This window comes from Caenorhabditis remanei, chromosome II, assembly GCF_010183535.1.
Source record: "Caenorhabditis remanei strain PX506 chromosome II, whole genome shotgun sequence".
NCBI lineage: Eukaryota > Metazoa > Nematoda > Chromadorea > Rhabditida > Rhabditidae > Caenorhabditis > Caenorhabditis remanei.
In genome coordinates, this window is record NC_071329.1 from 1,518,131 (window position 1) to 1,532,094 (window position 13,964).

Below are 13,964 nucleotides of genomic sequence, written 5' to 3' on the forward strand. Positions count from 1 at the left end.
ATTTTTCACTAACCGCGTCCTTAGTAAAATAGTTAGTCCTTTGACTCTATAAAACGTTAAGCATTCATAAACATTGCTGTACAACTGACATGAAAAAGTAATCGCCCATCCTATAACATTAACAATTCATCTGTCTTCCATTTGGCGTGACGTCGGCGCGTTCTTGGAAAGTGTTTTTGCTGTTTTTAGGTAGTCACGGCGAATAATGCATTTTCACGCCTTTTTTCACAAAAATATAAATTGGCTGGCGTGACGTTGGCGCGTTCTAAATAAGAAAAAGCTAGGAAAGTTTTGAAGATGCTTGAAGAAGGTTTTTGTGAGTTTTAGGGGATTTTTCGTGATTTTTTGAGTGGTCTAAGTTTTGAAAAGTGAGAAAGTTAGGTCATATTATCAAAAAATTTAAACTAGCTTATGACAAAGATGACAAAAATATAAAAAGCTGAAGTCATTGTGTCTTGGTTCATTTTGAGGGTAGAAAAATGTTGAATATAGATTCAAAATCCTCACATTTTTAGCTTTCAAATTATATAATTTTGGAAATCTGAAGACGTCAGGATTTTGAATCTATTTTCAAAATTTGGCTAACACAAAACAAACCGAGTTACGAAGCTTTTAGTCTTGCAAGTTTTTTTTCGTTAAGACTAGTTCCGTTGTATGTCGGTTCATTTTATCGATATTTTTTCATTAAAATACAATTTAAAAGCTTAAAACGTGAGGAATCTGAATCTGTTTTCAAAAACTGCATAGGACAAGAATGAGCCAGTTTACGTTGACAGGGAAGACCCCTAACTTGAAACCTCCGTATCTCGGCCAGTTTTCACTTTTTCAAAATTAAAACCTAGATTCAGCATCCTCAGCTTTCTCAATATATCAATTTATATGCAAAAAATTTCAGAGTGCTCGACAGCCTTGGCACTATGGTCGACAATACAGTAGACCAGCGGATAGAGTACCTCGAAGGCTCAAATTTAGGGTTTAGCTCCAAAAAAATCGATTGTTCGAATCTAGGAACAGATGATGGTCTGCTGGATCTTGGCACTAAATTTGAGCTTATCAATTCCACGGATTCTCTAGGGAAGTGGCATTCTATACTAGTGCCGTTATCCGAATTATGTAGCACACAGTCTTGTAAGTTTCCCATTGGACGCATCCGTCCTAAATTTTGAGTTACAGTATCCCATGTCTACTTTACTATCTACCGTGACACCTCGCTGTTTGTCGGGCAGCAACAATATCGAAGTTACAGTGGAACTAATCATCCGATATCTTCGGGACAAGCGGGCACTTATACACCACCGCCAAGATATAAGAGATCTGTGGAGGAGGAGGAAGGAGAAGAAGTTATGAATGTTACTAGTCGTGAGTTTTTATTTTTGGTGTTTTTAGTTAGTATGGCTAGAAAGCTTACGACGTGAGGATTCTAAATCAGTTAAAAATTTTTGAAAAAAGTGAAAACTGAGCGAGTTACATGGTTTTACTGAAAAAGTTTGCTAAACGTAAAATTGTGCAATATCCAAAGTTCTTGTTTGAAATTCATATGATCAGATAGCTGACGTCATGAGGATTCTGAATATGTTTTTCAAATTTAATAAAAGCCACAGCTAGGTAAGTTACGAGGATTTTAGTTTTTACAAAAAATCAGTAAGACTAAAGCCCCTGCAACTTGGTTCATTTTTGTCCTAGCTAAATTCAAAAAACAGATTCAGAATCCCCACATCTTCAACTTTCTAGTAATATATAATTCAGGAACTGGGAAACGTGAAGAGTCAGAATTTGTTTTTAAAATTCAATAAAAATTAAAACTGGGTGCTAGGTAAGTTACAAGGATTTCTGTTTTAACAAAAAATCAGTAAGACTAAAACCCCTGCAACTTAGTTTGTTTTTGTACTAGCTGAATTCTGAAAGCAGATTCAGAATTCTCACGTCATGACCTTTAAACTAATTCAAACCCCCATTTCCAGAAACCGTACCACTCACGCCTTGCGCCCGTCAAACCTCCCTTCCCACCACTCCCGTCATGAGTGCTACCGTACTCAATAACGGTGTCGCCGTGTCTGTCGCCTCGACATCCGACGTCACAATGGCTCTACTCCGGTTCAATGTCTCCACTTTGTTAAGACCATTACACGGAAACTTAAAAGTGACATGGTGGGATGTGGGGCGACGTCAATGGGCGGATACCAGGCAATGTGAGATTGTTTCGGATTCCGACGGGATTCTGGAGGCGAAGTGTACACATCTCACGGACTTTGCGATTATAGTGGTAGGCCGCGGCCCATTTAAACAAAAAATTCAAATTTTACTTCAGGATGCCGCTCTAAACGACCCGAATGTCTGTGACAACGCTCTTATCACCCTTGGCTATGTTGTCAACGGCCTATCAATCTTCTCTTTAATATTCCTCACATTTTTCAGTATCGCTGCTTAGTAAGTCCTTTTCTACCGTACCTACAGTAACCCTACCTAATTACAGTATCCCCTCTCTGTCCAACAGTCGTCTCTACAGCTACGTGCGTGGTCATAACCTGGCTCGTCGTGACTTTCTGGCACTCGCCTATCACTTTGATCTTCTCCTATTCTACGTGTTCTTCACCGTGTTCTCAAACCAGTATATCTCAGGAACAATGTGCACACCGATGGCTGCAGTCATGTACGCGTTGCTCTTGTGCTCTCTTCTCTTAACAATCTTCCAAGCCCTACGCAATATTGTTGTCTTTCTCCCATCTACCGTATACCATATCCTTAAAATCCTTCTAAGCACACCAGCGGTTCTCTCTATTTCAGTTGGTAGGTCAAACCAACATAATCAAAAAAACGTGATTCAAATTCTGATTCTTATTTCAGCCATCCCCTTCACCCTATCAATTTTTCTGCTAGTCTTCACAAAATTCTTCGACCGCCAAGATTGTTTCTGTTGGGTACGACCGGACTATGTGGTTGCGGCGATTATCATACCGGTTACTGTACTATTGTTTAGTACGGTGGTTTGCACAAGTTTTATGATATACAAAGTGTTTTGCGGGATGAAGAGGAAGTTTAGTCAGGGGGTGAGTTTTTTTTTTTTTTGAAAAATTTCGAAGAAATTGTAAGTGAACAAGCCAAAACTGGGAATATACATAAAGATACATGATTCAAAATGTAAAATCGTGGAGATTCGGAATCTAGTTTGAAAGTTTGGGCTTCGAGCCTAGCCGACGTTTTTTGGCAATACTAAAACTCTTGTATCTCCGTTTATTTTGATAGTAGGAAAATTTTGAAAACATATTCAGAATGCTCACATCTTCAGCTTTTGAATAATATATTTTTAGAAAGCTGAAGTCGTATGGATTCTGAATCTGTATTTAAAATCTGACTAGCATTGAAATGAACCAAGTTACAATGAACTTTATCTTCTAAGTCCTGTATCTCAGTTCACTGTAATCGTAGAATTATTTCAACAAGAGAATCATACTGCAAACCTTGTATCTCGGTACGAAGTCGCCCAAACAAAAATTTCAGTCGAGATTCAGAATTCTCACGTTTTCAGCTTTTTATCACAACATTTTTTTAAATTTTTTATATCTAAGCAGGGATGGAATAAACAGGAATAATAAGGCTTTTTAAAAAATATCTAAGCAGTGATGGAATAATAAGGCTTATTTCACAGTGGTATTAAATAAATTAGGTTGTTTAGTACACCGCTCTCAGTTAAAGAACAAGAAAGAGGAGTGATAAGAACTTTTAACCAAAAAGAAATCAATTCTATATAATTAAAAAAGTAATCGGCAACATTTTCTAAATCTGAACTATGAGCCGCCAAATTTTTCTTGTAAGTCAGAAAGATGATTTAGAAGGTAACCAATAGAACATGGTTTAAAAAGTACCTAGCAAAAAATAAAATTTTTCTGAATCTGTTTTCAACTTTTGTTTAGCATCAGAAGGAGCTAAGTTACACAGGTTTACACAAAATTTACCGCTACTTCAACAATTATAAAACAGAGTGTTTTAAATATCCTCCACAACCTACAAAATCTTACAGGGCCACCACTACGATCCGAACGTCATAACGAAAATAGTGTCGATTGTCGTGATGCAGATTTCTCTTGGCCTTCCATGGGTCCTTCAATTCGGCACCCTCTACTCCCCTTACACCACATTCTGGCACTACCTATTCACTATAGTCTTAGGGTCACAAGGCACTATACTCTTCTTGATTTTTCTGTACAAGAGGTATAGAGCATGGCAATCGGAGAGTATGCTCAAGTCGAGGGAGCCAAGTTTTAAAGATCGGAGTAAGAAAAAGTTGGCAAAGAAGGAAGATAGTTTAGGATCAAGTACGGATACTTTTAACGAATATTGATTTACGTTTTTTGAGATTTTTGAGATGATTTTTGTATATACTTGAATAAATGAATAAACGTACTTGGTGATTGAAGTGAGTGGTGGTGGTGCGATTTGTTGTTGTTGTTGGTCGGCTCGTTTTGGAGCAATTGGGGTGAGAGGCCTAGAAATAGTAAGATTTGGGTTTGCGTCGCGGTTGCGTAGCGGTTAGTGTTTGTAATGGCGGGAAGCGGAAGGCAGTATAAAATTTCATTTTTTAGATGATGATTTTTTCCATATTTTGTTGTAACATATCTGATACTGAGATACTTAGTAATTGCGAACTATTAAAAAAATCACTTGAAATTAGACCACGCCCCTAAATATGGTAACTGTGTGCCCCGATTCCAATACATCAATCTATAAAAGCAGATTAAAGGTAGCTGGTTCAATAAAAACCTCTATTTTTAGGACGGAGCATAAAATTTTAATGAAAATTGAAAGACCGATTCGGCAGTATTATTTTCAAAAAGTACGCCCAAAAATTTTGACCGTGCGGCGCGGTTGCGTTGCGGTCGACCTAATGATGTTAAACCCTCCACAGATCTCTTATACGTATAGAGCCCCAGCCTTCTTCCGCAGCCGCGCTCTATTGATAACGCTATTACGATTTGTCATGACGGTGAACATTAGAATTTTTACGCAATTTTTCAAAATTCGCGCTCTCTCCCAAACAAAAACTCACTGATGCTGTGCTCCTGTACTATGACTCTCATACGAGATATGAGATGCCGGTGCGAAGTGATCGTAAGCCTTCTGGGAGCTCGACAAGTCGGTGTTGGAATCTCCTCCAGCTTCATGGTCGAGAAGTTTCTTGATTCGATCCGCTTCCAACAACGCTTTTTCTTTCTCCCAGTCTTGGAGCGCGCGTTCGTCCTGCTCACTAAGCCTCTTCTCCCTTGTCAACTTTCTCGGTGCAACCGGTTGGAATGCACCAGCAGCCTGTTGCTCAGCAATCAGAGCTCGTGCTCCTGGCGACAGTTGGGAGATGTCCACAAATTGTTGTTGCTCGTAACGAGCACGGGCTCCCGGGGATAGCTGGGAGAAGTCAAAGTACTGTTGTGACTGTTGCGGCTGGATTTGGAGTCCGAGAGGTTGTTGGAATTGTTGGAATGCTCCTTGTTGTTGAAGTTGTTGATGTTGGAGCTGCTGGTGCTGAAGCTGTTGAATCTGAGCAGGAGTCTTCTGTCCGAGTTGCCCAAGTTGCTCGGTGATCTGATTAATTCTCTGATCTGCTGGAACATCATAGATATCGAATTCCTGAAGCAACTGTTGATCCGTCGGACTAATCGGAGCAGGTTGCTTATGTTGTGGGACTGGTGGTGGTGGTTGTTGTTGAGCATAATATTGCTCCGCCGCCTTTTTTAGATGTGGTGGAACGTGCTCAAAGTCGTGAGAGAATGGAGAGTCCGGAGCGATCGAAGGAATCTGCTCGAATAGGGTAGAGTCTCGGGATGTTGGGGAGAGATCCATGTTCTTGGTTTGATGGAGATGACTGTCGACGGAGGAGATCACCGTGTCGAACTTTTCTTTGGTGGCGTCGATGGCGTGGCTGGAAATTAAATGTTTTTAAACTTGGGAATTTGTAGGTCTAAAATCTGCGAAAATTTTAGAAAAATCAGCTAAAATCCTGGATTTCAGTTTTTTTCTTGCTAAGACAGTTCCAAATTGCTGAAAATCTGTGAAAAATGTCTTCAAATTGAGCGGAAATCGGCAAAATAGTACGAGAATAGTTAACTTTGAGTTTTCGGATTGAAAACTAGGTTTTAACGCTAAAATTGGCTAAAAATAGCTTAAAATCTGGATTCTGAGATTCTAGATGGCTAAAATTTTTTTTTTGAAGTTTAGGCTACGCGTCGCGGTTGCGTTGCGGTCAAAACTGAATCTCAAACTTCCGGGACGGGCGGAAGGCGGAACGTGGAATGAAAAAGTGCCAAAAACGGATGGCGCAATAAAAATCCATTTCAGAAAACGATTTTGGCTTTATTTTGTTGTTAAAAACCCCTAAAATGGTTCAATTTGTGTGAAATTTTGGTTTTTGGTAAAACCTGATAGCTTTGCTGTAAAAAACCTCAAAAATAACGGTAAATTCGAGTAGGGAACACATTTTCCAAGCTGATATCCTCTAGATAGAAGGTGAAAGGCGGAATTCCACTCAAACCTGCTCCCGGACTTGATACAAAGTCTTATAGACCGCCCGTCATGGTGAATTTTGAATTTTGACCGCGCGTCGCGGGTGCGCAGCGGCTCCAAGGAACTATGACTGGTTCATTTTGAAGTTTCCGGTTTTAAGCAGAAACCTAAAATCCTACAAACATTGCTCATTTTCAAGATTGCGCAGCGTTTCATGAAAAAATACTTACCCAACATTCAAATCAACTTCCAAACTTGGGAACTTGTTAGCCGCTTGCTCCGCAAAATGTTGCACATTATTTTGAACATTGTGCACTTGATCTTTCAGATATTGGTCCGCTTCACGCATCAGCTCTTCAGCGCTTTCCGGGACGTGTTGCTGAAATTTTTGGAATAATTTTTTTTGAAAAAGACCGTTAAGCATACCACTGTCTGCTTGACATCTTGCAATTTATGACTGGCTGCCGCCAGTACTTGTTCTACCGAAGTTTGTGCCTGCTCTTCCGATTTCTCGTCGTCTTTGTTGTCTCCTCCAGATTCTTTTTTGTTCTTGTCATCCAGAAGTTTGAAGAAATAGTAGACGAAAGCGATGGCGCCAATAGTGAGCAGATAACGAGTGAAGCCGGAGAAGACGAGGAAATGCTCCGGCTCCGGGCATTCCTCCCACTCGTCTGGGTCATACCCGAGACGCGCGTCGAACACCATTCCGGCAGCAAGGGGTGGCGGGCCTAGAAGTTAGATATGGGAATTAGATAATGATAAATGATAGGAATGGCGAAAATTAGAAGAGTATATTGAACGTACGTAATAGATAAACATGGAAAACTAAAAAATCCAGAAAACTGTTAGTTGTTATTAAATTAGGTATAATGTCTTGAAAAATTGACGTATTTTCAGGAAAATAAGATAAATAGAAAGCTAAATAGATGAGAATTTCGAATCTTTTCATAATTTTTGCCTAACGCTAAAATAAACAGAGGTACAAGAAATTCAATGGAACTAAATCGATAAAAACAAAAGAAAAAGTCCGAAAACAGATTTAGAAGCCTCATGATGTCTACTTTTCAGGAATGGTAATTATTTTTTATACGTTTGTTTTTAAATCACGGTGCAGATCCGATAAACATTAACATAATTACCTTGTTCGTTTTCAGGAATGGTAATTATTTTTTAGTTTTTAATGGAAAGGGTTAAAGTAATACTTTCTTATGTAGCCCGGTTCGGAAAATCTTGAAATTCAATAGAAAGAGTTTTCATTTGAAAATGTTTTTGTTGGTTATCAATAATTTATATTCCTAATTAACCTGCTGTTTTCCTATATGTAGAATTTTCTTGCCGATTAATGGGATATTCTTCAAGTCAGAGTTAGAACAGTCAAAATTGAGGAAACCAAGTAGAAATTTGGTTTTTCGCTTTAAAATATTGAAATTTTCTCACATTTTGTCTGGATTCTTGCCGGATTTCAGTGACATTTTCAATAGTCATCATTAAATCTAGCTTTCCTCATCGAAAACTACATCCGCTTGACTCAAACTTATAAAATCTTATGTAACATTCCTAATATCCCCGGATCATCACAAAAGTACGTCAACTTCGATAAAGGCAATGAAGCTTGGTTCATTTGAATGCTAGAAAAAGTCTGAAAACAGATTTAGAATTCTCGTGTCTTTATGTTTTTTAAGTACATAAAATTGAAAAGATGGAAGAAACGCAACAATTTTGAATGAGACTTCAGATTTTTCAAGATGAACCCATATAGAACACCTTGAGAAAAATTTCAGCTTTTAAGACGTGGTAATTATTTTTTAGAAGTTTTTAAAGGAACTGAGTTGCCTATCATTTTAATCGACGGGATATTCTACAAGACAAAGTTATAATGGTCACAATAAATGGGAACCGCGAAAAATTTACGCATATTATTGGATTTTAGCTCAAAACTCAGGTAACTCTCTAGCTCTCCTCATTCAAAACTACGCCCGCTTGGTTTAAACTTATAGAATCTTATGTAACATTCCAAATATCTCGGATCATCACAAAACTATGTACGTCAACATCAAAAAATCCAATCCTAGAGCACAAAGAACCCTTGTCCTTCTTCCTATGCAGTTACTTCTTTCCTCTTCTCGAAGGCTCTCGAGTTTCCAAGTTTCCGTCGTCGAATCACGATGTAATAGTCAAAAACGCGGCGTCAAAAGAGTGAGAGCGACCGAGTAGATGAAGGCGCAGAAAAAATGGCTCCCGAGGAAAAGACGAGGAGGGAAAGGATTCTTTGTAGCCGACAAGAAGAAGAAGAAAAAGAAGATAAAGTTGTGAAGGGGAAGAGGAAAACAAGACGGAGCCATGAACTCTCTCTCTCTTGGATTGGAATGAGAAGAGAAAGAGATATTGTGATTGGTGGTAGTGGAAAGGGATTGAAGAAGGAACAACTTGAATAAAGAAAAAACAACATTTGTCCCTAGAAAAAATAACAAGAGGGATGTTCGGATGGCTCATACTTGCAAAAAGTAATTTTCAGAAAAAATGATAGAAAAGTGTCACTAATACATAGTCTTACAGTTTTTTAATTATTAATAGTTGGACTGAGGAAAGCTGGACACTTGGGCACATAAATAGACTTTCAAAAAAGGTTTGTCTGATTCTCTTTTTTTCAAATGTGACAACTTTTTTGGATCTCCCCGTCAGAGTTCAAATCTAGTAATTTTCATTAATCAATTTTTCAATGATACACAACTTCTAAACAAGGATCCGGACAAAAACTACAAAAATGGAAATAGAGATACATACTGGTTAACCATCTAGAAAAGTTATATATTTGTGTTATAAAACCTTTAAAAAATTACAAAACAAAGAAAAAGATGACTGATCATCAATTGAGATACATACTGGTGAACTCTCAAAAAATAATATGCCAAGGACCGACAGAAGATTTAGAAGCTCAATAGTATGGGATGAAAAATATATCAAAATGTAGATCTCAGCGAGATCTAAGTCTGTGATCTACTATTAACGATTAGCCATCCGGCTTGTATTATAATAGAAAGATCGAACTAGCCCAGATCTACAGTTTGATATATTTTTCAGCACATAAAATTCTGTTTTAAGCGATTTACGCTCCGGCCCGCTTTGCACGTATGACAAAAACGTGACCAATGAGAAAAATGAAGGCTCAACTGAGGAGACTAGTTTTTTGGACTACTAAATATAGCTTGATTTTATTTTTTTTCGAGTTTGACAACTTGCAGTTTCAAAAGGTGGAACATGAGGAATTAGAAAAACAATAATTATATTAAAAATATTCTAAAAATAAGACAGATGGGAAAAAATCGTGATTTACGGGAACGACTAAAAGTGGTTTTGAAAAACAAGACGTTTGGAAACGGAACGTTTCAAAGCAGGGATTGAAAATTAAACGCTTTTTCAATGCATTAAAAAAAACTAAAACTCAAAAGTGATAAAATACCACAGATTTAAAAAAGTAGTGAAGTCACATTTTTATATCTCAGACTTCGATAAGCGATATGGTAATATGGCTTTAAAACTATTAGCTTCAGAAAGTCCTGAAGACAGCCCCTGAGTCAAAAAATAACATTTGTCCGGAGAAAAAGATAACAAGAGGGGGGAGGCAAAGGGATGTTCGGATGGCACATACTTGCAGAAAGTATTTTTCAGAAAAAAATGATAGGATCTGGAAAAGTGTCATTTAGACAGGCGGCACAATATGATTAGAAGAAACCGTTCACCCCTGACATATTAGCACGGCACGCTTCTTACAACCGCGCGCTACCGAAACAGAAGAAAATTGTGTACGAAATTAAGAGACTCAGAGAAAAAGAACATTTTTCGAGGGCATTTCGGTATAAAGCAATTGTAAGAACTGTGCCGAGCTAATACTAATTCATAGTCTTTTATTGTTGTATTAATAGTTGAGCAGAGGGGAACAATTTGGACACACAGACCGATCGAAATAATGTTTTTTCTTGAATAAAGTTATAAACCAATACTTTATATGAGACACGGATCCCGGACATAAGAAATTGGAAAGACAATGATAACGTATATCAACAAAAAAAAACACACTGAATCAGATTGCAAAAAAGATCTGGGTTTACGTCGAACGACTAAAAATGGTTCTGAAAAAACAGAACGTTTAAAAACGGAATGTTTCAAAACGGGGAATTTTTGAGCTCAGGAGTTTATAATTAGGCAGTTTTTCAATTCATTTTTTAGAAAACAAAAAACTCGAAAGTTTGGTGTTAAAATACCATAAATTTAAAGAAGGACTGAAATCATATATTGCCTTTTTAATTGCAGATTCTGATGCGTCAGAAAATTCTAAAAAACTTTTATTATTGACGCATAAGGCTTAAAAATGCGATTTTTACACAAAAAAGTTCTTCCTGTCAACTCAAAATCTTCAAGACCTTCAGTGTTCCCTCAAATCCACCCACCCACTGATAATCTGACCCCTATATTTGTTCTTCAAAAACCAAGGCCGGCTAGACAAATAAATAAGTGCAGAGAGTCAAAACTTTTTCGAAATTGACGACGAATCAAACAGATAGACACAACAAGAAGAGAGAGAGTGAAATAAGAATCTGCTCATCGATGGCAGCTAGAGATGTAGTAGTATACAACTCTCGGGCGGGATGAAAGAGAGAGATAGGTATAGAAGGAAGAGAGATAAAGAGAGCAGTTGTTTAGAGGTAGTGGGAACGGGAAGGGGGGAAGGGATCGATTGGAATCAGATGAAGGAGAAGAGAAATCCCTCTGGGAAGAAATGGAGAGAGAGAGAGAGAGACATGATCTATGAGTCGTTTTGATGGGGCGTTGGTGTATATGATGGACAATGAGCATGAGGTCATTAGGTTTTGAGGAGACAAGGTGTGATATTAATAAAATGTGTTTATTAAAATAGAATGTTCGAGATTTATGAGATATTGATAGATTTGTTTGCAGTTGTTCGTGATGATGGCGTCAGTTGTGGAGATCAGGAGGATTCTGAAATGAAAAATTATAACGATTGGAAATTGAAAAACGCTAGAAGAGGGAAATATACTTGTGAAATCTCGGTTCGGCACGGATTCAAAAATGTGCACATGTTTTCCAAAGTTTGTTGAAATTTTTATCAAAAATTGTTGAAAATCTCTCGTACGCTTAAGCTTATGTGGATATTTAAGAACATAGTTTAAAAAAATTCAAATTTTTGTACTGAAACCCGGGCCATGTTTTTAAATATCCATATAAGATCAAGCGTACGAGAGATTTTTGACAATTTTTTATAAAAAATTCGGCTCGTTGCAAGTTTGCTGCTTATAGCTTTATCATTTCTGAAACGTTCAAGTTTACGATTTTGTAAAATTTAAAAAGAAACCGAGGTACAAAACTTTTTTCCTCGTAACTTTTAGGAATAGTAAGCCTCATATAGGTAATGTCTCCTTTTTCAGAAAAAAAAACAGATTCTGAATCCGGGAGTAAGAAAAATTTAAGTAAAAGTGATAAGACAGTTGTTTCTAAGTTTCGCTTTCCACAGCAATTTTCTCTCAATTTTTTTGAAAATTGCAAAAAAAAAGTTTCAAGAACGTCTTAATGTTAGAAAGGTCAACATTTTATTAAGTTCTATCAACATTATAGATCAACTCAAGAGCTTCATTTTTGTAGTTGATCACTTTTTTGTACAGGCGGTCCCTGGTGAGGTACGGGTCAAAGAAGACTGTCTATTAGAGTAGATAGGGGTGTTGGACGTATGCACGTTCAGCATTCCGTAACTCGCAAAGTACCACCCGTAGAAAAAAGTTGTCAACTACAAAAATTGAGATCTAGGTGTGATCTAAATACCCTATAAAAATTGAGGTTGTGGGTCAAATATGGATACCAAGACGATATCTCAAAGTCATTCATGTCCAGGCGTCCAGATTTCCGCAAAACTTAAAAATAAATAGAATCTTTAGAGCTTTCGACACATGGGTTTTTCAAAGCTTGAGATTTTAGGCTAGAAATAGCAAAGCTATCAGCAAATTCTCAAAATCTCAGGACCCTAAAAACTTTAGCTTACCTCCATTATCCCTGAACCTTCTTAATCTTCTTCCAAATCGCCGATTCCTTCTTCTTCGGTTCGTTCTTCTTGAAGAGACGAGTGGAGGTGGTCGTCGCCTGAACAAATATGTGTAACATGGCATCTCACGGTGTTCCTTACCTTCTGGTTCTCCTTGACGTCTTCTTTTTTCTCCTCAGCCTTCTTCACTTCAATTTCAACCGGAATCTTTTTGGTAACCCCACTGGATCTTCTCTTCCTATAAGATCCTCCCTTGGAGACTCTTCGAACCGGTTTAAGAATTGAGGACTTTCCATTGGATTCCTTCCCTTTCTTCCCCTCCAACTTCTTCAAAATCTCATGGATGGAGCCATTGAGCAACGGGGAGCCGGAAAGTGGGGTGAGGAGATCTACGAGCTGGAGATCAGTGGATAGAGCTAGTGGGATGTCGAGGACGGCCAATGATTTAAGCGCAGTGATAATCTTCAAAAAATAAGGAAAAAAATAGAACTATTTATATTTTTTGAAAAAACTTACATCCTCTCCATCAGCCACCTGCTTGACAAGCTTTCGGATGGTTCCTTCAGATCGTGGCGTCATTTTTTTATTAGAAATAAAATGCAATAAAGTAAAATGTACAAGAGAACGTACAGAGTCTTTGTCACAGACTAACGTGGAGTAGGGGTGGTGGAGAATCAATAGAAAGTGCAATTGCCCTTTTGGGAAGACCAATTGGCCTTACTTATGGCAGTGGTGGGTGACTGCTCACAGTTGGAGACAATGGGTGAGAGACGGGGTGGTATTTGGGAAAATGACAGTTATTTAACGTTTATTACGGCTAGAGTTTCAAATTACTGGCCCAAAATTTCGAAACTCTCTCCAAATTATCAGTTGCAAGATGACATGACATGTTGTAAGTCGGATAGTCTGTCTGTCTGTCCGAGTATCCGTTTTGAGTGATCAGCGTTACTGAAACCCTTGGAATGTTCGTGCCGGAAACTAAAAAAAGTTTTTATCACAACCATGATGCTAAATCTGTACGTACAGTACCGGACAAAAAGGTATCAAATTTGGCTGTTTTCAGTGGAAAATGACCAACTTTGTTGACAGTGTATTTCGGTGTTATCTGATTGTCCGATAAACTCAATTTTGTATGGGTTAGATAGAGCAAAAATAGCACATCATTTTTGTAGTTGACCATTTTTTTGTATGGACACTACCATGAAAGTTACAGGTAAAGAAACTAATTACTCCCTGAAATCGACTAAGTTCAATGTAAATTAGCGAAATTTTTGAGATTTTCACTTAAACAACCTATAACTTTCATGGTAGTGTTCCTACAAAAAAATGGTCAAATACAAAAATTATATGCTATTTTTGCTCTGTTCAGCCCGTACAAAATTGAGTTGATCGTACAATCAGGTGACACGGAAATACACTG

General features: G+C 37.8%; 3 protein-coding genes across 3 annotated transcripts; 1 reads left to right on the plus strand and 2 right to left on the minus strand.

Moving 5' to 3' along the window:
* Positions 1-917: 917 nt before the first annotated feature.
* GCK72_003920 (uncharacterized protein) lies at positions 918-4,339 on the plus strand (the record flags this gene model as incomplete). The annotated part of the gene is made up of 7 exons (XM_053724334.1): positions 918-1,128; positions 1,174-1,359; positions 1,962-2,263; positions 2,309-2,427; positions 2,474-2,787; positions 2,845-3,047; positions 4,019-4,339. 7 exons carry the CDS (start codon positions 918-920, stop codon positions 4,337-4,339), a joined length of 1,656 nt encoding a protein of 551 aa, XP_053588528.1.
* GCK72_003921 (uncharacterized protein) lies at positions 4,013-7,197 on the minus strand (the record flags this gene model as incomplete). The annotated part of the gene is made up of 5 exons (XM_003100280.2): positions 4,013-4,147; positions 4,381-4,483; positions 5,045-5,911; positions 6,723-6,871; positions 6,919-7,197. 5 exons carry the CDS (start codon positions 7,195-7,197, stop codon positions 4,013-4,015), a joined length of 1,533 nt encoding a protein of 510 aa, XP_003100328.2.
* A 5,352-nt stretch (positions 7,198-12,549) lies between these two features.
* On the minus strand, positions 12,550-13,123 carry GCK72_003922 (uncharacterized protein; the record flags this gene model as incomplete). The annotated part of the gene is made up of 3 exons (XM_053724335.1): positions 12,550-12,642; positions 12,686-13,006; positions 13,061-13,123. 3 exons carry the CDS (start codon positions 13,121-13,123, stop codon positions 12,550-12,552), a joined length of 477 nt encoding a protein of 158 aa, XP_053588529.1.
* Positions 13,124-13,964: the final 841 nt, after the last annotated feature.